This window comes from Pempheris klunzingeri, chromosome 18 (genome assembly GCF_042242105.1).
Source record: "Pempheris klunzingeri isolate RE-2024b chromosome 18, fPemKlu1.hap1, whole genome shotgun sequence".
Classification (NCBI taxonomy): domain Eukaryota; kingdom Metazoa; phylum Chordata; class Actinopteri; order Acropomatiformes; family Pempheridae; genus Pempheris; species Pempheris klunzingeri.
In genome coordinates this window covers 17,901,392-17,927,399 of record NC_092029.1, presented here as the reverse complement: position 1 = coordinate 17,927,399, position 26,008 = coordinate 17,901,392, and the positions used below count along the sequence as shown (strand labels likewise).

The following is a 26,008-nucleotide window of genomic DNA, read 5'->3' as shown; positions in this document are numbered from 1 at the left end:
CTGCAAAACAAACACTAGTTTTGATGTACAATCAAAATTTGTGGTATAATCCTTTCTGTGTGTGTGTGTGAATATTGTATGTGTCACCATTTATTCAGTGATGCAGCATGTGGTCGTAGCTGGCTGATGAAGCATTACTGTCCTCAGGCTCAGAGAGTAAATGTGTCCCTGATGTTTCAGCCTTCAGTGTGTGTGTGTGTGTGTGTGTGTGCTTTTACCCTGCAGCTAAACTCACTCACACAGTTACGGCCCACCAGACACAACGTTAATGTTAATGTTAATATAAAATTGTGCTCTGCCTGGATGGAGACATATATATTTACATAAAATATAACATTATATTCACTATATCACTATATAACGCTTAATCTAATATACCAGCTAATGTTCATCCAATTACACTGTGCATATTAGAGACAGGAAATGTGACTCTGAATCAATTAAGTGTACATTTGCCTTTTCCTGAAATCATACTTTAGTACAGCAGTGAATTGCTGCTGCTGTGTCTTGAGGCCTGACTGACTTTATCATTTTAACAAAGGAATGCTTCTTGTCACATGTGCATAACATGTTTTTCTTTACAGCAAATAAGTTGTTGATATGACGATGTTATTATGGCATGATAACTAAAAAGATCTTATTATAACACAGAGTTGAATAACATCTTGTCTCGTAGATCGGGATAAAAACCGATAAATGAGCACCATCAACGTGAGGCCAATATTGTAAAAAAAAAAAATCAGTAAGGGATTTGTAGTTTTTGAATACTTAACATGTGACTGACTACGTGTGTCTGAATGCTGAATAGTTATTCTGCCTGTTTTTCAGGCAGATATGGCCCCATGACTGACTGTCGCTTCCTTCTTACAGTGGCCTGGTTCACCTTTGACCCCACCACAGCTCATCGGGACATTGTTCTGTCCAACGAAAACCAGACGGTCACATGTAACAGCTACGACGACCGCGTGGTCCTGGGGACGGCTGCTTTTTCCAAGGTAAACACCTTGGCATTAAGTCGGGTTTCACATCACACTCCTCTTATCTGTTTTACTATCATATCACTAGTGATAAGTAGTTCATATGACCAAATAAGTTTCCACGCCAAGATCGATAAAATGTATTCGTCCTCCGCTTGCACCTCAGGGCACTCACTACTGGGAGGTCAAAATCGATCGCTATGACAACCACCCGGACCCTGCGTTCGGCGTGGCAAGGATCAACACCATGAAAGACATGATGCTGGGGAAAGATGACAAGGCGTGGGCCATGTACGTGGACAACAACCGCTCCTGGTTCATGCACAACAACTCCCACACCAACAGGTAGGCGTGTGCTGTAGGCGACCGTATGTGGTTTTGTATTGGGCATTATTAGGAGGGAAACTACTAGTAGAGGATCGTCAATGTTCAATAACTTAAACATCAACATTTTGTTTTGTTTTGTATGTATTGAGTGTGTTGTGTGTTCTTTTTGAGAAAAAAAGATAGTTTGGAATATGCACAGTTAAATGATAACTCCATCAGCTGCAGAAGATCACGTGACACAGCTGAGAGCTTCATAACAGCTACTCATTGGACATTGTGTTCAAGAGTTTTAAGAAGGAATTTTCAATCTCAACATGCTTTGCACGCAAGAATAACTTTAGACTTTATTCAAAACTCACTATTGTTATTTAAATATAGTTACAATTGTAACTGCAGACCTGATTACTTATTGTAATATTGGATGCTCACAATTCTGATATTTTACTCACCTAATGATGAGCTAAGTCTGCAGTTGTAAAGGTTACTAGGTCATTAGTTAGTAAGACTTAGAATAATTCTACTAATAAATCAGCTTGTTAGTTACAACTTCTAAACCGTATCAGAAAGTCAGACTGAACTAATTTAAAAACAGCACTGGTTCGTTGGTGAGAACAGCGGGAGGCTTTGTAAGGTGGCGCTCTCCTCTGTTCATTATTATGTGTTCGGCATGAAACCTCACACAGCGAAGAGGTAAACACACACACACAGGCACACACAGGATAATGATACATACACCGGATGATAGAGGGACCCCTGGGCTAATACAATAGCAACTAACAAACACACCAGGGAGCAGCAGAAAAAGACTGCAGGAGATGAAAACATCTCTCTGCTCCATCTCCGTCACTGTCACCACGACACTATCAAACCCTCATTAAACATTTATTTAAGAGAAAATCTCTGTTCTTCACAGGAGAAAAGTCGACTCCGAACATGAACATACAAATCCTCTGACTTTATTTCTCTTGCTGCGCCTCAGTCCATCCAGAATACAGATTTACTCACCGTGCCGTTTGATTTCATATCGTTAATCATCTCTGGTTTGTGTTTCATGTTGTTATTTCCCGCATAGTGACACCTTCATCTCTCAGTCAGCCTGGTTCTGAGGCAGGTGTCATGTTTGTGCACATAGCCTGCAGAAATGTGGCTGTTTACAAGCTGATATGTGTGGCTGAGGTGGCTTCACATTGTTAGTAGCACGGTGCCTCACTGTCAGGACGGAAAAACATTTGTAGTTTTCATTAAGTGTCCAGTTGTGATAAATCCAGGCTGAACCTCTTTTTAAGGAGCTGTTAATAAGACAAGACACATGGGAAGAGTTGGAGGAAGGTTTCCGTTTCTCTGTTTCGTGTTTTCTGTTCTTCTGTAAGCGCAGAGAGTCAAATGTATTCGACTCTCAGTTTAATTAAAACAGAACCTCTTTATATGCACCACAAATTAATCTGTTTTGTGTGTGTGTGTGTGTGTGTGTGTGTGCAGGGCCGAGGGAGGCATCACTAAGGGCTCGACTGTGGGCATCCTGCTGGATCTGGCCAAACACACGCTGACTTTCTACATCAACAAGGAGCAGCACGGGCCGACTGCCTTCGAGAACCTGGATGGGGTCTTTGTACCCGCTGTCAGCCTCAACAGAAACGTGCAGGTCAGTAGTTATGACCTGTTCTTTAGTGTGACTCTATGGGATATGCACTTGTGTCCCCAGAACAGTTACTGCATGAATGAGCAAACGGGGGGATGAATTCAAGTGGGAAAGTTGTACTATTTGCTGATAGCAGAATTGCCAAGACTGGACATGCAATGTCAAAGAAAGAGTACAACGGCAGCGTAGCACTCCATCGTCCACCGACTTTTTGTTACATATACAAATATTCAAAATAATGCAGCAATAATGAGTCAGTCAGTTGATCAAGTAATCAAAGGCGGCAAACCACTTCCTCATCTTTTTCCAGCTCATGCTGCACACGTTTGGAACTGCTTTAAATGTTTACAACCAGAGGAAGGTCAGCCATCATGGTTTCTTGTGCTGTTTTTTTTTTGGTATATATTTCATAGACTGACAGGCAGCATGGTGGTGCTGTGGTCAGCACTGTTGCCTCACAGCAAGAAGGTCCCGGGGTCTTTCTGTGTGGAGTTTGCATGTTCTCCCCATGCTAGCGTGGGTTCTCTCCGGGTACTCCGGCTTCCTCCCACAATCCAAAGACATGCACATTAGGTTAACTGGTAACTCTAAATTGCCCGTAGGTGTGAGTGTGAGTGTGAATGGCTGTCTGTTTGTGGCCCTGCGATTGGCTGGCGACCAGTCCAGAGTGTACCCCGCCTCTCGCCCAATGTCAGCTAGGATAGGCTCCAGCTCCCCCGTGACCCTGATGGATAAGCGGTATAGAAAATGAGATGAGATGAGATGAGATTTCATAGCATGCTGTCACATCCTTAGCTAGTGAAGTAAAATATGCTATAACAAGTTTGTAATAACTCCAAAAAAGCAAGACAAAAGATTAGGAATTAAAAAAAAAGGGATCCCATTTTCAGGACGCACATGAACTAGATGAAATAGGAGCTGCTAGACGGAGCAGACTCAGCAGTAGCACAATTACATTTTAGACACTCATTAACAGAATACAGTCGAGAACTACACAGCAGCATAGTTGCGAAAGTACATCATCGCATTTGTGTGCAGTGAGAAATCTGCATTAATGAATCACCATTCCTAAAACTCCAAGCCGTCGTCAAATCTCTCCTCCAAATTCAAGTGTTAATTAATCAGCTGGCCGCCAAATGACTATGACCCACATCCAGTTCATTATCGTGTGCAGGATTTCGAGTGTTTGTCACGAAGCCCGTCTGATCTCTTCACGGCCCGTCCTCCGTCTCACTCCATCGCGATCTCACTGAGCATTTTGCCCTCTTTGTCCATTTCAGGTGACCTTGCTGACGGGCCTGGAGGTGCCAAAGAATACCAAACAGTAGGAGATCCGCCCCCCCCCTCCGAGCGTGCCCTGGATACAAACCAACGATGTCATAAGCAGCCTCGGGTCGCTCCCACACGGACCTCTTCCAATCACACAGGATTTCCCCTCTCCCCTCCTTCTCAAGGTGCCCTTTATCTCGGATACACTTCAGTGTGAAACTCTGCTCCGTAATTTGGGACGAAGACATAAATCAGAGATATTATTGGCTACAAAAACAATGATTGGAGCTTACCGTGGAGTTACTGTGGACGGCCATACTTTTTTCATATCCTGCCGTTTGTTCTGAACTCCAGAACAACTCTTCTGTTGTTATTCCAGCTTGTACAGTCCAGTCATTTGAACAACAAGGAAAATACAGCCTGAAATTCCTGCTCGAGGCCTGAGACTAAACTCATCGACCCTCTCACTCTGACAGCATCAATGAAGATTCCCCACACTGTGCTAGAAAATAGGCTTTTGCTTTAATTTTTCGCTATTTGAAATTGAGCTTTTTACCGATATGATTGAAGACATCCCATCAGAAAACGGCATTTCCACAACAGCAAGCTGCTTTACGGAAGGCGAAATAATGAGGGAAAAGGGTTTCAGCAGTGTTTATTGTTGCTTTGCTTCTCTCTCAGGTGTGTTTACAGCTCACAAGGTACAACTGGATGAAGGTAGTGTTTTGTAGTGGCACTGTGGGACGTTTCGCTCATGAAATATTTAAAAGCCAAACTTTCAGTGCTCACTTTCATCCTAGTTGTGGCTCCAACAGCACTGTCTTCTCCGTTTGCCGTTTTTTTCCCTCTCCGTCTCATACAAAGTGGCACAAAGACTGTTTGGTGCTGCTGTCAAAGACGTTAGCGCGCCGACGTCGAGCTGGGAAGGTTTGGGCTCAGTTCCATTTCATTTTTCAGTTATTTGACAGATCTGGAAAGCCTGTGAGTGACCACCCTTCAGTGACATTAGAATTTAAAATATAATAATTATGATACTGATGATACAAATAATACTAGTAATAAGAAGAAGAACAGGAATCATTAGAAGGTAAGATAAGATCGAGGGTCACAGGAAGCTGAGATCATTGAAGTAAGACTTCAGTCTTACATCTTTAGCCACCCTGATCTCCTCTGGAAGGTTGTTCCACAGTCTGGGGGTCGTGCTCTGTCACCTTTGTTTTTCAGTCTGGAGTTTGGGACCAGGAGAGCTGCATTTCAGGGCCTCGGGGCCTGTGATGGTACGCCAGAAGCTAAACCACTGGAGATTGTGCTTGGGGCCAAACCATTCAGGGCTTTAGAGTGATAACTAAAATTTTAAAATCATAGTCTGTTTGTAATTTGATGTTTGGCCACACAGCCTACATTTGTGATGACTACACCACCTGCATGTCAGTGAGGTTAGAGGGTAAAATATGTGGGGCTCGTGTTAATTTGCTTGCAGGAACAACAAAACTGTGCGCAAACAATTTGTACCTGGTCCTGCTGAATGATTTAAAGTGAGGGAACGAGGCTAACCGCCCGCAGGAGCTGTTTCCTGCCCTGATGTGTTCACGCCGTCCCATAAACACACGTTTTTTTTTTACCTCGAGGGGCGAATGTCAGAAAATGCTGAAGTGGAATGGAACTGAGCCAAACCTTACTGGGTTTCTTGTTCTGTTTTATGAGACCAATAGCCGCCGTAACAACGGTAGATGAGAAGAGAGTGGTTGTCTCATTTTGTGCTCATCTCTCAGTCTCTCTGTAGAGACGAGAACTTTTCATCCGTCGCACCGCAAATGATCTCGAAAAGTCACATCAGGTAAAGCTACACTTGCTGCTACACTTCTCATCAGGGATCGGATACGGCAGCCTGTAGAGGACAGTAGCTTCAGAATCCAACCAAACCACTGTGACTAGAGGACCCTAGATGTTGTTTTAACCCATTACCCATGTATATTTTTTATCACTAATCTTAATACAGCAAAGAATGGAGAAGTTTGTCTTTAGATTATTTCAACTTCAAAGATTTCATTCTCTTATTTTCCCTGTAAAAGCTGTGAGTTTGAGAGAGAAGCTGTTAGAGGTGCAGACTGACCCTGCCATACACAGATTGGTTTATGGGTGTATGTGTGAATGGAATTCCTGTAAATACCGAAATGTGAGTTTTGACTATGACGTGTGATATTAAGCATGAATTAAGCATCGAACAAGTTTACAAAATACCTGAAGCTGTACTGTAAATAGTGTCCTGTATTACTGTCTTTTCCAGGAGTGATGTTAAAGCCAACCGCCGCAGCTACAGCTACAGCTACAGCTACAGCTACAGCTCGCCCTCTGCCGTCAGACGGTGGCAACAACAGGATTAATGCATTTTAATGAGCAGCCATCTGTGTTTTCATACCTTTAACTGCAGACCTTTTATAAATGTCAGCAAGCGTTTTTTTTGTCTGGCGAGGCGTCTCTCGATGCATCTCGTACCGTGTCATCAGCTATCTAATGATATTCAAACATTTAATCAGGGACAAAATAGCAGTCAAGCAGTTCCAATCACATACTGCACGCTGACAAATTATTATGATTGCAAGCAGCACTGATATCTTAAATACCACACTTGTATTTTTGTTCATTCCCAATTCAACAGTAGGTATTACTGGGATTAGTGAAGTCTATTTTCAATACAACAGCAGAAACATTATAAAAGTGTGTTAGCCAGTAGAATTTATTTAGCTGTAGAGCCTTAGCGTAGTACAATAAGGTAATGTCTTTCACCTTTAATTCATGATTTTAGGTTCTTTTTTTAGTTAAGCAAAGAAATACTGAAGAATAACGATTGAGCCATTTTGGGAGATGGGGATGGGATTATGTATTTATTTAAGAATCAAAGCCGTTACCTAGAAAGGTACATTTATGTTTACATCCCAGGACAGCAAACTGCAGGTATAGTGGGCTGAACTGGCTTTTTGCACCTGATGCTGAAAGTTTATTATACAGCGACTAAAACCGCTGGATTTTGTAACAATGGATCAAACAACTGTGCATATAATGTGAAAGGAAACGCATCGCCCCCCCCCCCCCCCCCCCCCAACCCAACCCCCTCGCTTTAGCGTCTTTCTGCTCACTGTCTTGGTTGTATGCTCTTGACTGCTCTCATGGCGTTGTCCTTGGAAAATAACCCGTAAAGGCTCGCTTCACACTACCTGTCCAGCACTAGCAGCAGGAGAGACACCCATGAACCACAGCATCTGAACCAGATGTTTTTCTCAGCAGCTGGTGTGGTCTAAGAACAGCTTGTATCCAAATCTTAAATTATTTGGATTTCAGTTGGCATTCATCTGCATATAATCTACCAACTGAATCCGTCAAGGACTATTTTCTAGCAGCATTTTCTCCGACCACTTATCTTCACCATTTCTCCCACATGACATGAATACAGAATTAGTGTAAAAGTCAGGATTTAACTAGTTTCTCCCGACAGAGGCAGCAAACTAAATAGCTGTCTAAGGGGAATCATTCCTGACATGCCCCAGACTGCCAGCCACCCCCCTAAGGGCTACATTTGCATCACCAGAGGCTCTCTGGCTGCTCTGCTCTACTCTACTCTACTCTACTCCTTCCCCTCTGCCTGACCTCCCACCTCCCACAGCAGAGGAGAGGTGCAAACTCAACCTGTCCTGAGGTCCACTCTCCCCATTACCAGGAATAGATTTTAGGCCCACGAGCAAAAGTCTGGATGATTTGTGGTTACACGTCTGCAGGATGTGTTGATGTCAAAATGGCACAGAGGAAAACCGTGACCGGAGGGAATAACAGTTAATACCAAGGTGCTTAGATTCACAGTGTCGCAGAGGTTCAGACAGTCAGACAGTGTGTCGGCTAAAACGAGTTCATGCCTTTTCCTTTCTGAAAACTTTTTCTTAGAAAAAAAAAAAAAAAAAACTACAAAAAAATAAATCCTATCCAAACGATACTTTGCGTGACAGCTACAGACATTTCTATATTTCAAATGAGTCACATTGTAGTCACTCCTGTCTAGATATGGTATTGTAAGAGTGCTAGTATGGCATGTCCCTTAACCCCACACTTACCCACCCATGAATGTGAGATATTTTACTAATTTAACTTCAGGATATGATGCTGGGGAAAAAAAGCATGTCATTGCTGTTCACTATTTAACTTAATATAAATGGCAGATTTATTTGCTCTATAAAGTATGTACATATATTTAATTACATATTTATTTTCTTTTGTATATTGCCCTCTTCAATTTGTTCAGTGTAAAAGTTGAATGGCTACTGATAGCATATATACAGTATACTGTTTATGGTTGATCGCCAAGGGTTGCAGGTTAAAAAAAAAAAAAAAAAAAAGGCTCGCTGGCTGCAAAATCTCGACCATAAAACTGATTTGCTTGCAGCTTGAATCGTGTGCTTTGCGCTGCAGATAAGCCTCATATCTCCTCATGCTCATCTTTTTGAAAGTGTATAAAACGACACGAAAGCTGCTTCGAGAAAACGGCGTGAGAATTTGTGACCTCACCCAGCCGCACACTGCCAGACCACACACACACACACACACACACACACACACACACACACACACACACACCACACCACACCACACCTCTCGTTTCCACGTCGCTCAAAATCCATCAACTTCTCTGTTTTCCCTTTAAGAATGTGGAAAGACGTGGTTTTCTGTGATGATCTGACCACCAAGTCCTGTACGGAAGGGTTTAGCATGGAGGAAAGTCTACATTGGTAAGACCAGTACTGCTTCCTCATGGTTCATCATTAAGAGCTTATGTGTGTTTCTTCCGTGTCGACTTCTGCCAGGACTCTACTTGTGTTTACATCGTTTCTTTTTTTAATAATCTGTCCCCATCTGTCCTGTTATGACCCCCCCCCTCCCCCTCCCCTTCCCCGCCAATGTAAATGTAAATGTTTTGTACGACTTCATGGTTTGTATATGAGAAATGCATTGTAACTGCATAATTTTAAAACCTTTACAGTGTAAAACACGAGAAAACGCAAATGTATTCTTTTTTTTTTTTTTTTGGTCATTTATAAAAACAAAATAAATTAACTGTGATGAAATATGACAAAGTCTCCTGTTCCGTGCGCTCATGTCCCGTCGCTGTGTTTGTTCAGTGTCCATTTTGGGGATCAATGAATTGGATTCTTGGACTCAGCAGACTGTCCCCTGTAACACAGCCCCCCGTGTTTTGCTGCAGAGCAGTGGCAGGCGTCCTGGAAGTCAGTCTCTGAGCTCACGCTGTATTCAGCTCTCGTCCTCACAACACTGCAAACAGTCCTGCAGTGAGCTGAGTCACTGGCCGACTCTTGGATTGCAGCTCCTTCTTCTGATCCGCTTTCTCATCCTGGGGGGGGTTTAATCGCTCACCTGCAAACACAAACATTCCAACATTATCCCCACAGTCCCCAGTGAAGACCAGTGGGTGTCCCAACTTAAGGTCATCTCATCTTTTAATTCCTCTCAGGTCGTTCATAAGGACGCTCTCACCCGCGACTATTTGCGTTGTTTTTTTCCTTTGATGGTCTGGATCTCCTTGGAGCTGAGGATCAGCATGCCGTTCTTGAAGCGGCCCACCTGACCTGAGGGGGCTGTGCCAGATCCAGAGGGTGCTTTCCTCTTGTCCCTGGTGGGGAGGGCAGCGGAAACATATCATTCAACCACTGGGATGCATAGAATAGCACGGAATAGAACAATTCCTTTCAAGTGCAAGACAACAAGAATAGCTGCTAATCTGATGCTTGAGTGGATGTTAGACAAAGTGTTAGTGGTGTGTTTTCTATCAATATGTTAGAATAAATTATTATTGATAAAGGATGCTTTCTCTCCTTAGGAACAGAACTTAGACAAAGATAACTATGTACAATAGTTTAACAATACACAGATTCAAGGACACTCACAAAGAGAAAATGTTTGTCGATATGTTAATTTCAGCCTAAATCAAATGTTAGTTCCATTTCTCTTTGCACGTCCCTACTATGATCTCTCCTTATCGAATCCAGGAGGAAAATGTTTAAAGATATGCTCAGAAGTGATTCTCTCGCCAACCTTTGATTACTCTGCTTCTTCTTCTTCTTCTTCAGGTCCTGCAGGAGCCACAACAAAGGACGGCTTTGAGTCAAGAATTGCAAACGCATTGTTTATCTTAATCGATTCTAAAATGTGATAACGATTACATGGAAACAGATCACTCGTCTGAATAACGGCACCTTTAACCTTTCTCTTTGCACCCGAGAGGTGCAGGTCTTACCGGCTGAACCTCCTCCTTTGCTTTCTGCTTCTTCTCCTTGACCTGCTGCTGCAGCACCTTGTAGTTGACATATTCCTTCTTAGGACGCTGGTGAAGAGACAATGATGAAGGAGGCAATTGGTCATTTTGATATTAAAAAGTCTGTGCGACAGGGTGATGCTAATTAAATATGTACAGCATGAGCTTTCCTTACTCTGGCTCCCAGCATCACTGCTCTGTCCTGTTCAAAAACACGCTGCTGCTCCTTCTTATAGCCTGTGATTCCAAACCGATGGACCTCAAGACGAGCCTGACGCGAGCACACACAAATACAGCATGAGGCCAAACGTGTCTCGGAGATAAGAGTGGCCTAAATGTAACGTCAGTGCACGAATTCAGCGTGCAGCAACTCGTGTTCACGTGCAGAATCACAAAACAATGTCCATAAAATGAAGCCACGGGGTGAATCGATTCACGAAATTGTGAGAAAAAATGTCACCTTTTCCAAACTGAGCTCTTCTGACTGGTCACCTTCCTTCTTCTCGGTTATCTGAAGGGCCTTGAGGTGAAGACAGCACACACACCCAAAGACAAGACAGTGAAGTGAATGGATGTTGACAAGAAGAACATAAATAGAGAAGGTTGACTAAGGGGTCACACAGAAGCGTGGAGGAGTTCAGGGTTCGAAATGTCAATCAGAAAAACAAGTTTCCCACATGAAAAGGGTTCTGCGTTTGCATAAAGAGATTTCTTGTTGTAAAATGAACTACGATAGAGGTCCCTGGTTTAAAAAAAGAATGAAAGACCACATTTATCTTCCTCCATCCACTCTTACTTTGGCCAGAATATGTCAGTGACATTACCGCCTGTCACCCTGGTTCTTGTCTATTATTTATCATTTATCATTTCATGAAAATGTAATCCAATAAAGACGGCTCAGAGAGGAAGAACTGAGGTTTACAAGCAACCTGAAACTGAATGATCTTCTATATATTATGTGTACGGCTGTAACGACTGGTGGATTATTGGAGCGGTCAATATGATAATTAATTATTTTAGCAAAAATGCCAAATATTTGCTCATTTCAGCTTCACAAATGTCAGGATTTGATACCTTTTCATTATAGATGATAATATAAACTGATACAATATATAATATTGGTCCAATAAAAGAAGCTTTATTATCATAAAAACCTCGGGCTGTGAGAATAATGGGCATTTTTCACTACTTTTTTAACATTTTATAAACAGAACGATTAAGTGTGACAACGTTTATTAGCTGCAGACCTATTTATAGGCATATTTCATGACTGAATAAACTCATCACAATGCTGTGTCCTGACCTACAGAGACAAGGCCTACATCCTGCGCATTAGACCAAAACATACCAATCATAAATGGGTCCTACGTTTTCTTATCATGGATGCACATTAGAGTTAGAAAATAAAGCAGCATAGACTTACAGGCACTTTGTGGGGAGCTGGCGTCTGCTTGGCTTTCGGTTTCTTTGTGGGGTCCTGAAATGTCACTACTTCCACCTGCTGGATGGTCGGACCTTAGTGAGACACGATACATGAAAACCAATCAGACGAGGAGGAGCGGAGAAAAGAGTGGAGGTCAGAGGAGGGGAAATCCTGCACATATGTAGCCTGAAATGCCAAGCTATGTTATCAATGATTGATTAGTTTAACTGCTACATGAATAACTTAAACATGAATGTGACTAATTATGGCTTGGAGTCAATGTAGGAGATGAATTCTCTACCACGTGTGAGTGGATGCCGCTGTGCTGCCTACCTCTTTGTGCAGTCTCTAGTTCAGCGCCAACACCATCTGCTCCGCTGTCTTCAGCGTCACTGTGGATGTCCTCCACTGCGGGGAACTCTTCTTCCTCGTCTTCCTCGCATCTCTTTCGTTTCTTCTTCTTCTGAGACTTGAGCTTCTTTTTTGACGCTGGTCCATTTCCTGCAGCGTCAGTCAACAAACATGAGCGCGAAACAAATCTCATTCCAGCCCTGCAAACTTTTGGTGGACGCGAATAACTTGTCTTAAGTGAAGGACACAGTGAGAAATAACTGAATATGATCTTCAATCCAGACAACATCAAGCATTAGCAACTAGCGGATGACAGATAATCACCATTTGTTTCTGACATTACACAACCGTGTCAACAACTATATGTTTGCAAATGTCATAATTAGTTTCTATTGACACCGTCAGACGGATGTTAATTCAGACATATACTTGTTATTGATTAGTCAATTGACAGAAAATAGAACAGAAACTATTTTGATAATCTATTAATCATATTAATCATTTCTCAAGCGACATGCCAACCCCTTTGCTAGTTCCAGCTTCTCAAGTGTCCTAATTAATGGTAGTAAACTTCATATCTTTGGGTCTTGGACATCTGGTCAGATAAAACATGCTATATAGATAGATCACCTCTGGATCCTCGGGCATTTTTCACTATTTCACGATTATCCCTCTATTTCATTGACAATGAAAGAAAATCATACATTTTTCCACGAGGTCTGATTGTGTAGAAACCATTTCTGATACTGATTTGGAATCACTGTGTCACATGGACATTACTGGAAGAAAATCATTCATTTGCCATAAAATATTAACATAAAATAGAGGAAGCAAGTGTTTAAATGCTGGAGACATATTGTTCTCTTCTATTTAACTCCAACTGGACTCTTTCACAACTGAAACCTTTACCTGAGGCACATTTTAATGCTTTGATTCAAGGTTTTTCTGCAGTCAGTGATTGGTCACCATTTCTCATAGCATACATGTTGGGGCCATTAACAATGTGGCAATGTAAAGCTAACACTGGCGTCATTTCAAAAGCTAAAGTGCCATAAGTAACTCACAATGACCCTGTTCTCTTTCCTTCACACTGTGCCAACAGACCCATGCTACAACACAGTAAATAGAGGCAACAGTCTGTTTCAGACAGCACCTGCAGTTTACAGCAGCTAGTGAAGCTAGCCGCTAAGCTAACTGGACTTACCAAAGTCGTAAAGTTTATCCAACACATGTTCTAGAAACAGACAATCTTCGTCTTCTTCTCCGTTCGCCTTTGGGTTCATGTTATTGAGCTAACAGTGCAAACAAGTTGACGAAACAAGAACTTCTGGGGACTGAACTCAAAGCTAACAGCCGATCAGTGCGAATGACAACAAACTGAAAAAGCACGTGGGACACGCGTTACGACACAAGGTTGGTCCTTTCCGGCTGCCGTAGTTGCGGAAACGCCACGGAAATGCCAGCCTACACGCCCATGCGAAGTTCTTCAGGTACTTGTTATCAGCTACAAGTGCAGTAACAAGAGGAAGGACCGCACAAATATTCCTGCACGCACACATTTACTGGGCGCAGCGTGTATGTGCTTGTAAAGTGTGACAAAGTATGGCGTCCAAGGCTGTCTACTCGGTATGTATGCTGTGTTTTTTAGGCGGCTAAGCTAACTTCTGCTCTCAGTTGTAGCTCAGTGGACGCTGCTAGCATCATATATGTCATTTAAACAGGCGGACGTTAAATTCATGCTCGTGCGATAACGCAGCATCTTAACACACCGTTCTGCCTTGTAGTTGATACAGAAAAACACTAAAGACAAACACTGAATTTGGCAGTTTAATGTTTTACTTAGCTGCAGGTTAAAATACCAAATAAGATTTTTCAGCAATGTCCACTTTACGGTATGCCTGTAGCTTGCCGACATCTTGTTTTAATGTACCAAAATCTATGTTTTGTATTGGTTAATGCTGTTTTGCAAGTGTGCAGGGTTTCGTCACAGTTTGAACTGCCTTAAAAAGATGGAACCCTACAGTTCAGCGGTGTTTCCTAATACTGCTCCTCCAGGTTTTACCTCTGCAAAAAATCAGTAAAGGCAAAGCTAATTCATTTGCACCTTTTGATCACAAGTAAACTCATCTTGCAATATATTTAAATGTATGATCTGAACAGCAGTTACCACCATAGGGAACTTTCTACTCTGCATAGAAGGAAATATTGTAGTTCTAACTCCACTGCAGTTATTTTATTTAATGGTTACTTTTGATGTCGTGTAAAAAATGTGCTAAATTTAAATATTAAGTGTTGTGTTAGATAAAACTACCCAACCGTACATAGAGCAGGGCATTTTTTATCATTATTATTATTTTGAAGGAGTAATTTTTAAATGTGGTGTTGCTACTTTTAGCAGTTCCTTTAAGCAAAAATCTGTGACCCTCTCTGTGGACAGGATCACAGGTTTTGCTGGCTGTGAAGTGCTCACCGTAGATTAGTCTGTATATCAATAACACCTCATATATATACATTTCTGGTCATCCTATAGAGCTTTTTTTTTGTAGTAATGTCTCTAATGTCAGAGCCTGAGTGACCTTTCACTAAACGTGTAGAATAGAACCCATCCTGAATGGCTTTAGTCGCTGCATGGTGCTGTGAATGTCTCAACAAACAGTACATTAAAGCACTTTATGGTTACAGATGAGAAATATGGACGTACGTCTGATTCAGTGTGATGGTTTTGTGTTTTTGTTTTTTTTTAGCACAGAGACCCCGTGCTGAAGAAAAGAGATGACTTTGAGGACATTTTGGAGGAGAGGAGGAACTCCAGCGACCTGAGATATGCCCTCAGATGCTACACTCCTGTTCTTTACAAAGGGGTGACGCCCTGTAAAGCCAGCATGCTGAAGAGCATGGTGCTTCAGTCTGATCAGCTGCACTACGTCATCCATCAGGTAAAGTCGCTGATGACTGAGGGTAGGTCGCCATTCTGGTTATACCTGATGGATGCGGCTCTAAAAATTGGCAGGTTAGTTCAGGGAAGTATTGCTTTAGGGAAGCTGCTAGTCCTTCTGTGATTCAGAGACTCAGCAGGCAAGCTAAGGTGTATACTCTGTTGTCCTGCTTATGTAGTTTACACATAATATGCAATTATGTATGTGATGCCATAATATTATTGGTAGGTTTGATTAACATAAAATGGTTTCCTAAGTTCAAAATATAGAAAAATGAAGAAAGTGTGATAGTGACATGTCTAGTAGTGGTATGTTCTAGTTTTCATGTGTCAGATACATTTACCAGAACGTAACATTGGTAATTTATTATTAACGGTCAAGGTTTCCAAAGAGACCGGCAGAGCCAATGATGATGTCCAAGCGGAGGCGTCATCCATCTTGGAGGAGATGGCTCACTGCCTGCAGCTCAGCACCATTCGCTTCTTTGCCTTCATGCTCAGCAAGGTCTTTAAAACCTTGTTCAGAAGCATCTGTGTCAATGAAGAGGGCATCCAGAGGGTGAGAACTACACAAGTCAGACAGAAAATCAGCAAATATTCTCCAGATATTATTCTTAAGTTTGAGGATTTGTTGCTTTTCTCTGTTTTATATCACTGTAAATCGAATCTCTTTGGGAATTTGGACTGTTGGTCAAACAAAACACGACATTTGGAGATGTGGAGCTTGAGCTCTGGAACACTGAGATGTTTTATAGGCCAAGCGAATAGTGAATTAATCAAGAAAATAATTAATCGATAATGAAAATAACCATTAGTTGCAGCTGTGGTGGCTAATCTGTTGCATGCTTTGTTGTTAGCTCCAACAGGCCATCCAGGAGCACCCGGTGGTCCTGTTACCCAGTCATCGTAGTTACATGGACTTCTTGCTGATGTCATACATCCTGTACACCTACGACCTGACTCTGCCCGTCATCGCTGCCGGCATGGGTGAGCACTGAAAGCAACAAGAGTGTATAGAGTTACCAGAGTATGAGGTACACACATACAAGGTTATGTTGATTCTACATTATATTTAAATTAGAGGCAGAATACAGTAGACACTCCTCAATATAATGCAGGTTGACACAGCACCATAACCATGTGCACATAAACCAACGCTTGTATGTCTCTGCAGACTTCATGGGGATGAAGTTTGTTGGGGAGATGCTGCGGATGTCCGGAGCGTTCTTCATCCGACGGTCATTTGGTGGAGACAAACTGTACTGGGCGGTCTTCTCAGAGTACGTCAAGACCATGCTGAAGGTGACCATGCTGTTCCTACATCTTTTTGTCATTATGGAGTAATCTTTTTTTTTTTTTTTTTTTTTACTTTAAATTGGGGCGTAGTGACATTTGTTGCCATGTTCTCTAATTGGGTCAGAACGGATTTGCACCCGTTGAATTTTTCCTGGAGGGGACCAGAAGCCGAACGTCCAAGTCTCTGACTCCAAAATTGGGTAAGTTTCAAGAAACGGCAACTGTAACGTCTCCCAGTTTAAGACAGAAAAATAATCCACACCAATGCGTGGAGTAAGAACTGATGTTTGATGAGACATTGTGGAGATCCTGTATTTGGGTGTTCTTTTGCCCTACAGTGGTGCAACATGTTTTCACTGATGTGACCCATTTTAATGTAGATGGTCTGTATTTGTATATCCACATCACATCCTCATTCACACATCAGTCATTCAGGAGGAATCTAAGTTGGAGGAGACTATTCTTTCACACACATTCACATTCACACAAGTTGGGTTTCAGTATCTTGCCTAAATTCGACATGCAGACTTGGAGGAGCCACCGATCGAATCGCTGATCTGCCGATTGATGGACCCACTAATGTCCCTCACCCTCATCTCCCTGCCCTCTTCCAGGTCTGTTGAATATAGTGATGGATCCATTCCTTAAAGGGGAGGTGTTTGACGTCAGCCTGGTCCCAGTCAGTATCAGCTATGAGAGGATCTTGGAGGAGACGCTTTATGCCAGAGAACTGCTGGGTGTACCCAAACCCAAGGAATCCACCTCAGTGCGTCATTTAGAAATCTCACTTGTTTATACAGTAAACAGTGACACAATAATAACTATTACACTATATATAGCAAATTTATAGCATTTGTCATATTTGTGCTTAGGTGCCACTGCATCTACTTCTCTCACTGATCTCTCCTTTGTAGGGTCTGTTTAAAGCCAGAAAGGTCCTCAGTGAAGACTACGGCAGCATCCATGTGTACTTTGGTCAACCTGTGTCTGTTAGAAGTTTAGCCCAGGGCAGAGTTGTCCGCTCCCAGTTCAACCTGGTACCAAGGTACGACATCTGAATATCAGATTTTACGTTGATCTCCCACCTGTGCGGAGTGTAAATCTGACTAGAACATTTGGTCGACCTTTTAGTAGCAGTAATAGTCGTTAGTAACTGTAAGCTTTCATTCGCAGGCACATCCCCAGGAGGCCCAGTGAGGAGATCCAAAGCTTTGTGAATGACTCGGCCTACAGGCTGGTGCGAGCCCAGGAGGAGAACATGGTTCTGAAGCCGTGGGTCCTCCTGGCCTCCCTGCTGCTCCAGAACCACCACCAGAACCAGGCGACGGGGCAGAATCGGGGGATGGCGCTGGACGAGCTGACTGCGCAAGCTGTGTGGCTCAGGGACCTTTCCCGCCAGTACGGAGCCTTCCTCCACTGGCCCGGTACAGCATGAGCCCGATATGTGAAAAAGGAGATGAAAAAAACACACAGGCCCTCGATATGGAGATGTGAAGTGGTTGCTGCGAGTAGATTTAGATCAGAACACTGCATGTCTTTGTGCCTGTGACTTTGGGCATACAGCAGCTCTAGCCTTTTAATTAACATCCAGCTGGCAATCTTCTGCGATGGACACTTCACCAACCTTCTCCTTCCCCTCCTCATCCAGTTCTGTCTTGTCTCTCCTTCAGACCACACGCCTCCATCAGAGGTGGTTTCTTCCAGTCTCAGCCTGCATCATGGTCTAGTGAGGATCTGTGAGGGCCGAGTTCAGCTCGCAGTGGAACAAGGTTTGTATTTGTTTGTGTTTCTTGCCTCGATTTCAGCATTTTGCTTCTGTGTGGCAGTTTGATTCCACATAACATAAGGGAAACCTTAAAAGTGAAGCTACAGAGTACATTTCAGGCATCTACAGTGCTGGTCAAAAGTTTGGACACCCCATCTCATTTAATGGTTTTTCTCAATTTTAATTTTTTTTCTACATGATCGATGTAATATTGAAAACATCAAAACGATGAAGGAACACACATGTAATTATATAGTAGACAAAAAAAGTGTTAAACAAACCAAGTACCAAACAAAGTAGCCACGTTTTGCTTCAATGACAGCTTTGTACACTCTTGCCGTTCTCTCAGTCAGCTTCATGAGGTATTTAAGTACTTCAAAATGTTTAGCCGTGTTAAAGTGTTCAAAGAAATGCCGGAGACAAATGTGAGATGGGATACTATTTAAACTGATACAATTTGACTTTTTGAAGTACAGGTTTATTTTTTTGCTAAATGTTCTTTGTGTGTCAATTGACTGTTAATTTAGACATCTGTGCTTGTACATTTGTTAGTTTTCTCAAATGTCATCAGCTCTTTTGCTCCAGTGAAGTGATGCCATAACAGTTTAATGACAACACCAGCCATTTTCATTTATAAATGAACACAGGAACTTTTACATCAGGCCACTTTTGGAAAGACATTCTGCCCACTATAATTATATGTGTCTATACTGCCTATGAAAGCTAAATAGATTGAAGTGTCATCCAGCCATGCCATCTTTTGACTTCAAACGTTGTGTCGAAGCAGGAGGACAAGCACGGCCAGCGGAGCCTCACAGCACTGTCACCCCAGAGGAGGAGCTCTTGAGCCAGGCCGTCCTCATCCTCTCCTGTGCCTCCTACAGGAACCAGGCACTGCACATCTTTCTGCGACCGGCCCTGCTGGCCGCAGCCATCCACACCGCCTCCTCCAACATGAAACGTAAGACGGACACTGCTGTGTACCTGCTGGAATGTGCCACTCTCTGCCTGTTGAAGCATCACTGTCATATAATGTGACATATCAACACAGCGGAGAGGAAACGATAAATGAAATTGTTTTGTTGTTATAGTTGTTATACGTTGGCTGTTTCTCCTGCATGTTAATAATTGTGTGTTTTCCAGAGGAGGTCTTCAACAGCTTCAGCTTCCTGAGAAACATGTTCTCCAATGAGTTCATCCTCTGTCCTGGAGCTACGGTGCAGGTGAACAACAACATTTAATTATTTGTACTTGAAACAAATGTTTAAATGTTGAATACTCGTCAAAAACTGAACGGCCCAGTTGTAGATAAATGACTGTATGGCTGTCATATTTCTCTCCTGGCCCGCAGGACTTTGAGGAGGCCTGTTACCTGCTGGTGAAGACCGGAGCCCTGCAGGTCACCCAGCAGGAGATCCTGGTAACAGAAGGAGGACACAGAACGCTGGCCTTCCTCACCAGCATGCTAGATCCCTTCTTGCAGGGATACCAGGTGATGGAGATGCACGCAGTACAGCTTTGTTGAGTGTGCCATGTTTTGCCGTCGCCCATTTGCCGCTGTTTTGCATCAAATATTGATAGCGTGGCTCTCTCTGGTCAAGTTTCATGGGGTCTGTAAGATATCTTCGACTCTTTAGTAGCTTTTAAAAAGCTTTTATTTAAGATCTGTAAATCTAATGGAGCAGATCTTTTCTTCACCATGTAGCAACAGGATATTTCCACTATGTCCGTATACAAAAAAGTAGTCCATCGTGCATCTGCAGTACTTAAAATTGTTTATTTTCATATTTATATGATTACACGGTCATCAGTTTACTTCCAGGTCTTCTTAAGGCAGATACAGGTATATACAGTATGCACATATACGTTATTTTCCCCATAGTACAGCTTCCTTCCTTCCCTGTAACATCAGATTTAACAGTTTGTGGGTGTTAAACTGTAAATGTCCTCTAGGGGGTGCTGTTAACACACCAGTAATCTTAATAACTGCATGTGTGTGTGTGTGCTTGTGGTCTCAGGTGGTGTGCCGCTTCCTGTGTGAGGAAACCACCGAGACTCTGACAGAAAAGCAGTTCATACCTGCCGCCCGCAAGTTCATCATCAGACATCTCCTAGCAGGTTTCTCTTTTTAAAAGTTCCTCATTCGCGATTTTTACCTCAGCCCTCTACAAAATGCATCAATTGTGTTTTGTCTACTGTGTTGTCCAGGGCGACTAAGATACACTGAGGTGTTGTCGTCTGACCTCCAGAAGAACATCCTGGCAGCTTTGCTAAGACTTGGCGCTGTGCGGAAAATCAAAGGGTATGTTGTTGTTGTTTTTTAATCGTCCTGGTGTCTCCGGTCGGTTCGATTGGCTGAAACAACAGCCGAGACTGACTGAACTGAAGACAAACACAAACTGACAGTACAACACTCCAGTAACAGTTCTACAGAATATAAATGAGGGAAAAACACGAGAACCCCTGAATAATTTAATACCACACGTGATGTGTTGATATAGAAATGTTAGGATTTTATCTGAATGGTCATAGTGGCTCTGTTCAGTAGATGGTGATGGTAATTACTGCACCTTAGGAGGTGAAATTGACATAAAGGTTTAAATGTAGCGCTAAGTTGCTCAGTTATTTTCCCCTTTTATGTAATTTAACCATTAAAAGAAAAAAACAGAATTGCCTCAAAGAGCTTTGCAATCTGTACATCCTCCCACACCCTTTCAGTCTTTGATTTAAAAAGATTCAACAGCATCATTTATTCAAAAACACAGCGTCCTTTTAACCCTGAAGCCACCCTGAAGCCACAGACGGCGCTTTCACAGGGACTACTTTCTAACAGAGAAGTAGGCTCCACCGCGCCGAGCACCATCCTCCAACTTTGTGCTGAAAGTAAATGCGGAACTCAATGTTTTCACTTCAGAGTGGAGCAGGCGACTTTAAGGGTCAACAAGGTGATGGTGAACTCACTGGAAGACACTTTAGGTAAGAAACAAGCTGCCACTTGGTACCTAAACACCCAGCAGGAATAAACAGCGCTTTTTGGTTTTCTCCTCCTTTTTTTAAATCAAATCTCAAATTTGCTCCTCTGTCTAGGAGGAAAACTCCCCACTCAGAAAGCTGCCGTCGCCCGCCTCTAATCCAGCGACCTTATTAGGAGGCTGAGAAGGGTCGAATCGTTTTACCTGCACCAGCTCTGCTCTGCGTGCTCGGCCCAGCTGATCCCACAGGCGGCCCAGCCCAACTGCTTTTCTGCCAGAGTTGGAACAAAAGAGTTGCTATCTGGAGACGGCTCACCCCCTCTTTTCTTTTCTTTTCCTTAAACTCCACTGTTCACCTCTTCTTCTTTCAATCCGCCTTTTTTTTTTTTCTTCTTCTTCCACACACTCTTCTATTAAAACCCTTTTTTAATGCAATGTATACTCATAAAACCGGAGCTCAGTAAGGCCTTTGAAGGTATATTGCGAAGCTTTTTGGCTCATTCTGAATAACTGACCTTTCGCTGTGAGCAGCCTTGTCTGCGAATGTGCCAACTCCGCTCAGGATAGTGGCCATTCTCCATTAACGCTTTTGATAAGTGCGCCAGCGTGGCTCTTCTCTGTTGTTTTCTGTCTGCGCTTTTCATCTGTGCGTCAGTCTGTCTCTGTTCATCGGCTGTTTGTCTCTCTCAATCTTGTCTCGCTTTTTAGTTTGAGCACTTTAATGAATTTATTCATGTGATGTGATGTGGACCTTTATCTTCACTCTCTTTTGGCGTACTCTTCCCCCCCCCCCCTCTATCTTTTGTGAATCAAAAGTCGCTAAAATTGGTAGATAAGAAGTTTTGGGTGGTTACTTATTTTAACTTTTGTTAAAAAAAAAAGATTTTCTCTTGCACTGTATGAATAAGAGTTTCTATATTTAAGTTGAACTTGCCACAGAACTCAAGGTCTTCAGCTTGTGCCCTGTGTGTGTTGCTGTTAGATTTAAAGCTGGCCACTCACCCTCAGGCCTTTTGCCAACACTCCAGTACATTCGTCTTTGTTTACAGAGTAGAGATGATGCTCCAAGTCCAATGGCGGCGTCACATAAATGCCAAACTCCATATAAAATTGCCATATAAACTTATTTACACTGAGGCACTACAAGTTACACCAAAGAAGTTTGAAGCTCCTGTTCACTGTTGGAGATGATTTACATGTTGTTGTTTTTTTTCCCTCATGTTCAGGAATAGCTAATGAAGTCGCTCCATAGTTACTGATTTCGTTTTTTAAAAGCCAGAATATATTGATGTTGTTGAATATTCAGCCTTTATTCATATTCAGAGCGACGCACACTTGATGTAATTCTGCTACAAGGGAAGGAAGAAAAAGGCACAAATAAAGGAGCACTAGCTATAACGCAGAAACTTAAAGGGACGTTTCTAAGAAAATGTCACTGAAGCAGAAGAATTAGAGGTCAAGACTTGATGCAAAAGGAGCTTTAAAAGTACCAGGCCAATGGATGATTGTTTCTGTTTTTTTGAAGACTCAGGATTACCTACTTAGCTGACACATGGTTTAGAAGAGTGAGTGAGTGAGTGAGTGATCAAAAGTTCCAAATTGTATTAGTTAAAAATCCTTGTTTTGTAGCTATTTATCTGGTAGCTGAGTCGCAGTTTTATCATGTTACCTTGAAATCCCTGTTCCAGTGTCGGCAGCAGATTGAGGTTTTACATAAATGGGCAGAGCTGCTTTTGGAGGCATAAAAAGCCTCATTGGTTGAGTTAAACCTCATTGTAGAGCCACAGGTCTTCTGGCACCTCAGGGTGTCAGTATGATACTTGAGTTTCAGTGACAATACTAACACAGTACATTTTTTTTGAGACATCCCTTTGAAGAATAAAGACATGTCTTTGACAACAAAAAGCTTTTTTTTTTCCCTCTTTTTAACAGAATATGCCAATTTTCTCTAATGCATCATTTTGATGAATAACAAGAATACTACATGAACAATATAGATGCCATCTCCAGTCGCTTTGATCGCCACATTTGCCAAATGCTAAACTCGTATATTTTGAAATTCAGCCAACAACAAAGCAGCTCTGGGCAGCAATCTGCATGTCGACACGTCATCCAAAGTGCAAGTCTACAGTGTTGGTGTATGTGTCATTTGTTGCTTTCTTTTTTTTTTTTTGACCAACAACTTTTATACTGTATAATGTCTAAATATTTGACCTCTCTGTGTGTGTGTGTGTGTGAGCGCGCACTTGTGTCTAAGTGTGTATGTGCTGGGTGAGGCTTTTTTTTTTTCTACTAAATGTGTACAGAGTGATGAAATTCCAAAGCATGTTAATGAAGTGTTTTGAAAAACAAATTTCAGCCCAGATTGTGCCTCTTTTGTAGAGAAACTGGAGGGGGTTCAATTTGCTCAGATTTGTTAAAATTCACTCCATCATCTTGTTACATCTAGTGTTTGTTTAATAATTAAACCTCTTGTGACTGACGGCTGAGCGAAACTCTTGGATCCTCACTGATGAAAACACAATGTCCTCATATATAACAATCATGCTGATGTGTTGTGCACAGATGAGCCGAACATTTGAGTGAGTAAAAACCTGCCGAGTGTTGAGCCACATGGGTACCGATCCACATGGCTCTCACTCGGCATTGATTTTTTTTTTTTTTTTTTTGAAAGGTTGCACACTAAACAGACAAGTTGAATAACTGGACTGACTGTCCGCAGAAGTCAATGGGGCTCAGCTAGAGAAGAGCAGCCGTGATGCTGCAAGGAGTCTGTGTCCGGCTGAAGGAAAACTCAGTGGGGCAGATTTTTCTGTGGGACAAATGATGTCTAGATATGAAGAGTTCAGGAAACCCAAACTTCGTAAAGAGCTCTCGTTGAGCTCTGATGGCCTGTTAAAAGTAGGCTAAATTTGACAGTCAGGGAAGATGTAACGGAAGTCACGAATGTAACTATGGTTCTGTGAATTCCTGGTTGACTGCACACCCCCAGTATAAATATCACGTGGGAGCCTGCGTCCAGCCTCTCAGAACCCTCTCGCCAAAAAAGGTTCAGAGTGTCCATAGTTACTTTCATAACTTCCTTTCTGTTTCATTCTTTGCTGACTGCCAGTGGTAGTAAACAAAGTGGATGACTCATCCCAGCAGTTTCACGAGGCACATACCCACCTACCGATCTAAACGGGGGAGGATGGTGTGCTTCCAGTTCTATGGCTTGATTAATATGGCTGGGGGACAAAACCTTTGGCAGAAAGGACATATTTGGCCAAAGTGTTACTTGCAAGCCGTCCGCCTTCCATCGAAGGCACGCAGGACTGATAGAAAGTGCCGGGAACTCACCCACACGTTTGGCAATTGTAACTGCCATGAGAAAAGCCGTTTTCACTGACGTGTTCGTCAAGGTCGTCCCAGCCATAGGCTCAAATGGTGACCCGCTAAAGACATGCAGGACCAGTGCCTCCTGGAACGAGGGGGCGCAAATAAGCTTGTCATTGAGATAAGAGAGAATCTTTATCCCTGCCAGGCATAGTGACGTTAAGGCTGCCCTGCTGCATCTCGTAAGGCAAAACTGGAACATTTTCTGTGGTCTGGGTGAATAAGAATGTGAAAATAGCCAACCTGTAACCTGTAACCTTAGGATCTTGTGTTTAAAACCCAGGCCTCTTGGGAATGGGCAGCCCAGTAGTCCTGGTGCTGTTGCAAAAATCTGCCCACCGTCGGCCCCAAGCCCTCAACATGCATCTTGAGGCTTATTTGGGGCTTGGGGTGGGGGGGACGCTACTTGTGCCCTTGTCCCCACTGGGGCCGGCAAGGTGGAGACTGCTCACCTCTGGGCTGACGCCAACTGCCTACAGCAACCTGGTTGTGTTGCCAAGGCTGCTGCGCTGGATTCAAGTTATGCAAGCATCATGGGTCCTGTAAGTGCTGAGCTGTGGTCCCATACCCCCGCCCCAATGCCCCCAGGCCTCTGAAGCCAGTCAGGCTAATCAAAAATCAGACAGAATCCAGAACAAAAACACAGATCTTGACATTCTTAAAGACCCCATGTTCTAACCTGGGACCACCATTTTTTGTAGAGTAAACACTGATGTACTGTCCTGCTTCCCACACTGGGGGAAAACTGAGTAAGAAACATGGAGTGAATGTCTCATAATTATCCAACTTGAAACTAACCTCACTGAAGTTTGAGTAATCTTGTGTAACAAACAAGATTTTTGCTTTTTAAAAACCATCTAAACCCATCAAAACCTTCTTAGGACCCCTTGGAGAACCTGGAGCCAAGTTTATTTAGGCACTGCTGTTAAACACTTTTCATACAGTGGAGTAGAGCTGGTGTTATCTGGCAGTGCAAGAGCAGAATGCTACATATAACCAGCCTCTAGGTGTCGGACTTGCTGCTCCATGAGCCTTTTGTTCATGGCAGGTTGTTGATGGACTCTCTCTCTCTCTCTCTCTCTCACACACACACTCACACACTCACACACACACACACTCACACACATACACAGCAGCATTTTTCATCATGTTTTGTGGCTCTGCTGCTGAGTAAGAGACTGCTGCCAGCAAATCCAACACTTTCCATCCATATTGCCCTTTCTCTCGTACGCACTCAGTCTCTGACAAATTATAGGTTCATCTAAAGTTGCCATACCAAATTGCTTATATACACACTCCAGTCCATCCATCCATCCATCCATCCATACACACACCTACTCATTTCCTCCTCCAGCTTTCTCTT

General features: G+C 42.7%; 3 protein-coding genes across 4 annotated transcripts in view; 2 read left to right on the top strand and 1 right to left on the bottom strand.

Annotated features, from left to right (window-relative positions):
- The window catches only part of LOC139217802 (E3 ubiquitin-protein ligase TRIM9), a 38,603-nt gene extending 34,332 nt beyond the window's left edge, over positions 1–4,271 (top strand). The window contains exons 9-12 of the mRNA XM_070849259.1: positions 871–995; positions 1,144–1,322; positions 2,784–2,946; positions 4,224–4,271. Of these exons, the coding sequence (XP_070705360.1) occupies positions 871–995; positions 1,144–1,322; positions 2,784–2,946; positions 4,224–4,271 (515 nt within the window). The remainder of the gene's footprint in view (positions 1–870; positions 996–1,143; positions 1,323–2,783; positions 2,947–4,223) is intronic.
- A 5,047-nt stretch (positions 4,272–9,318) lies between these two features.
- Positions 9,319–13,677, bottom strand: fsaf1 (40S small subunit processome assembly factor 1). The gene is made up of 9 exons (XM_070849377.1): positions 13,507–13,677; positions 12,285–12,452; positions 11,952–12,043; positions 10,989–11,048; positions 10,704–10,799; positions 10,511–10,597; positions 10,309–10,346; positions 9,751–9,886; positions 9,319–9,630 (listed from the first exon to the last, which is right to left on the bottom strand). Exons 1-8 carry the CDS (start codon positions 13,583–13,585, stop codon positions 9,757–9,759), a joined length of 750 nt encoding a protein of 249 aa, XP_070705478.1. The 5' UTR covers positions 13,586–13,677; the 3' UTR covers positions 9,319–9,630; positions 9,751–9,756.
- An 82-nt stretch (positions 13,678–13,759) lies between these two features.
- On the top strand, positions 13,760–22,151 carry gnpat (glyceronephosphate O-acyltransferase). Of its 2 annotated transcripts, none has more exons than XM_070849142.1 (17): positions 13,760–13,928; positions 15,047–15,238; positions 15,620–15,796; positions 16,095–16,224; positions 16,412–16,539; positions 16,658–16,733; positions 17,148–17,299; positions 17,448–17,578; positions 17,707–17,957; positions 18,204–18,302; positions 19,086–19,259; positions 19,442–19,521; positions 19,650–19,790; positions 20,317–20,416; positions 20,507–20,600; positions 21,213–21,274; positions 21,386–22,151. In XM_070849142.1, the coding sequence occupies exons 1-17, from the start codon at positions 13,905–13,907 to the stop codon at positions 21,427–21,429; spliced, it is 2,055 nt and encodes a 684-aa protein (XP_070705243.1). In that variant the 5' UTR covers positions 13,760–13,904; the 3' UTR covers positions 21,430–22,151. The 2 variants fall into 2 exon arrangements, with proteins under 2 accessions (XP_070705243.1, XP_070705242.1); XM_070849141.1 differs by having other exon boundaries at positions 19,083–19,259.
- The last annotated feature ends 3,857 nt before the right edge of the window (positions 22,152–26,008 follow it).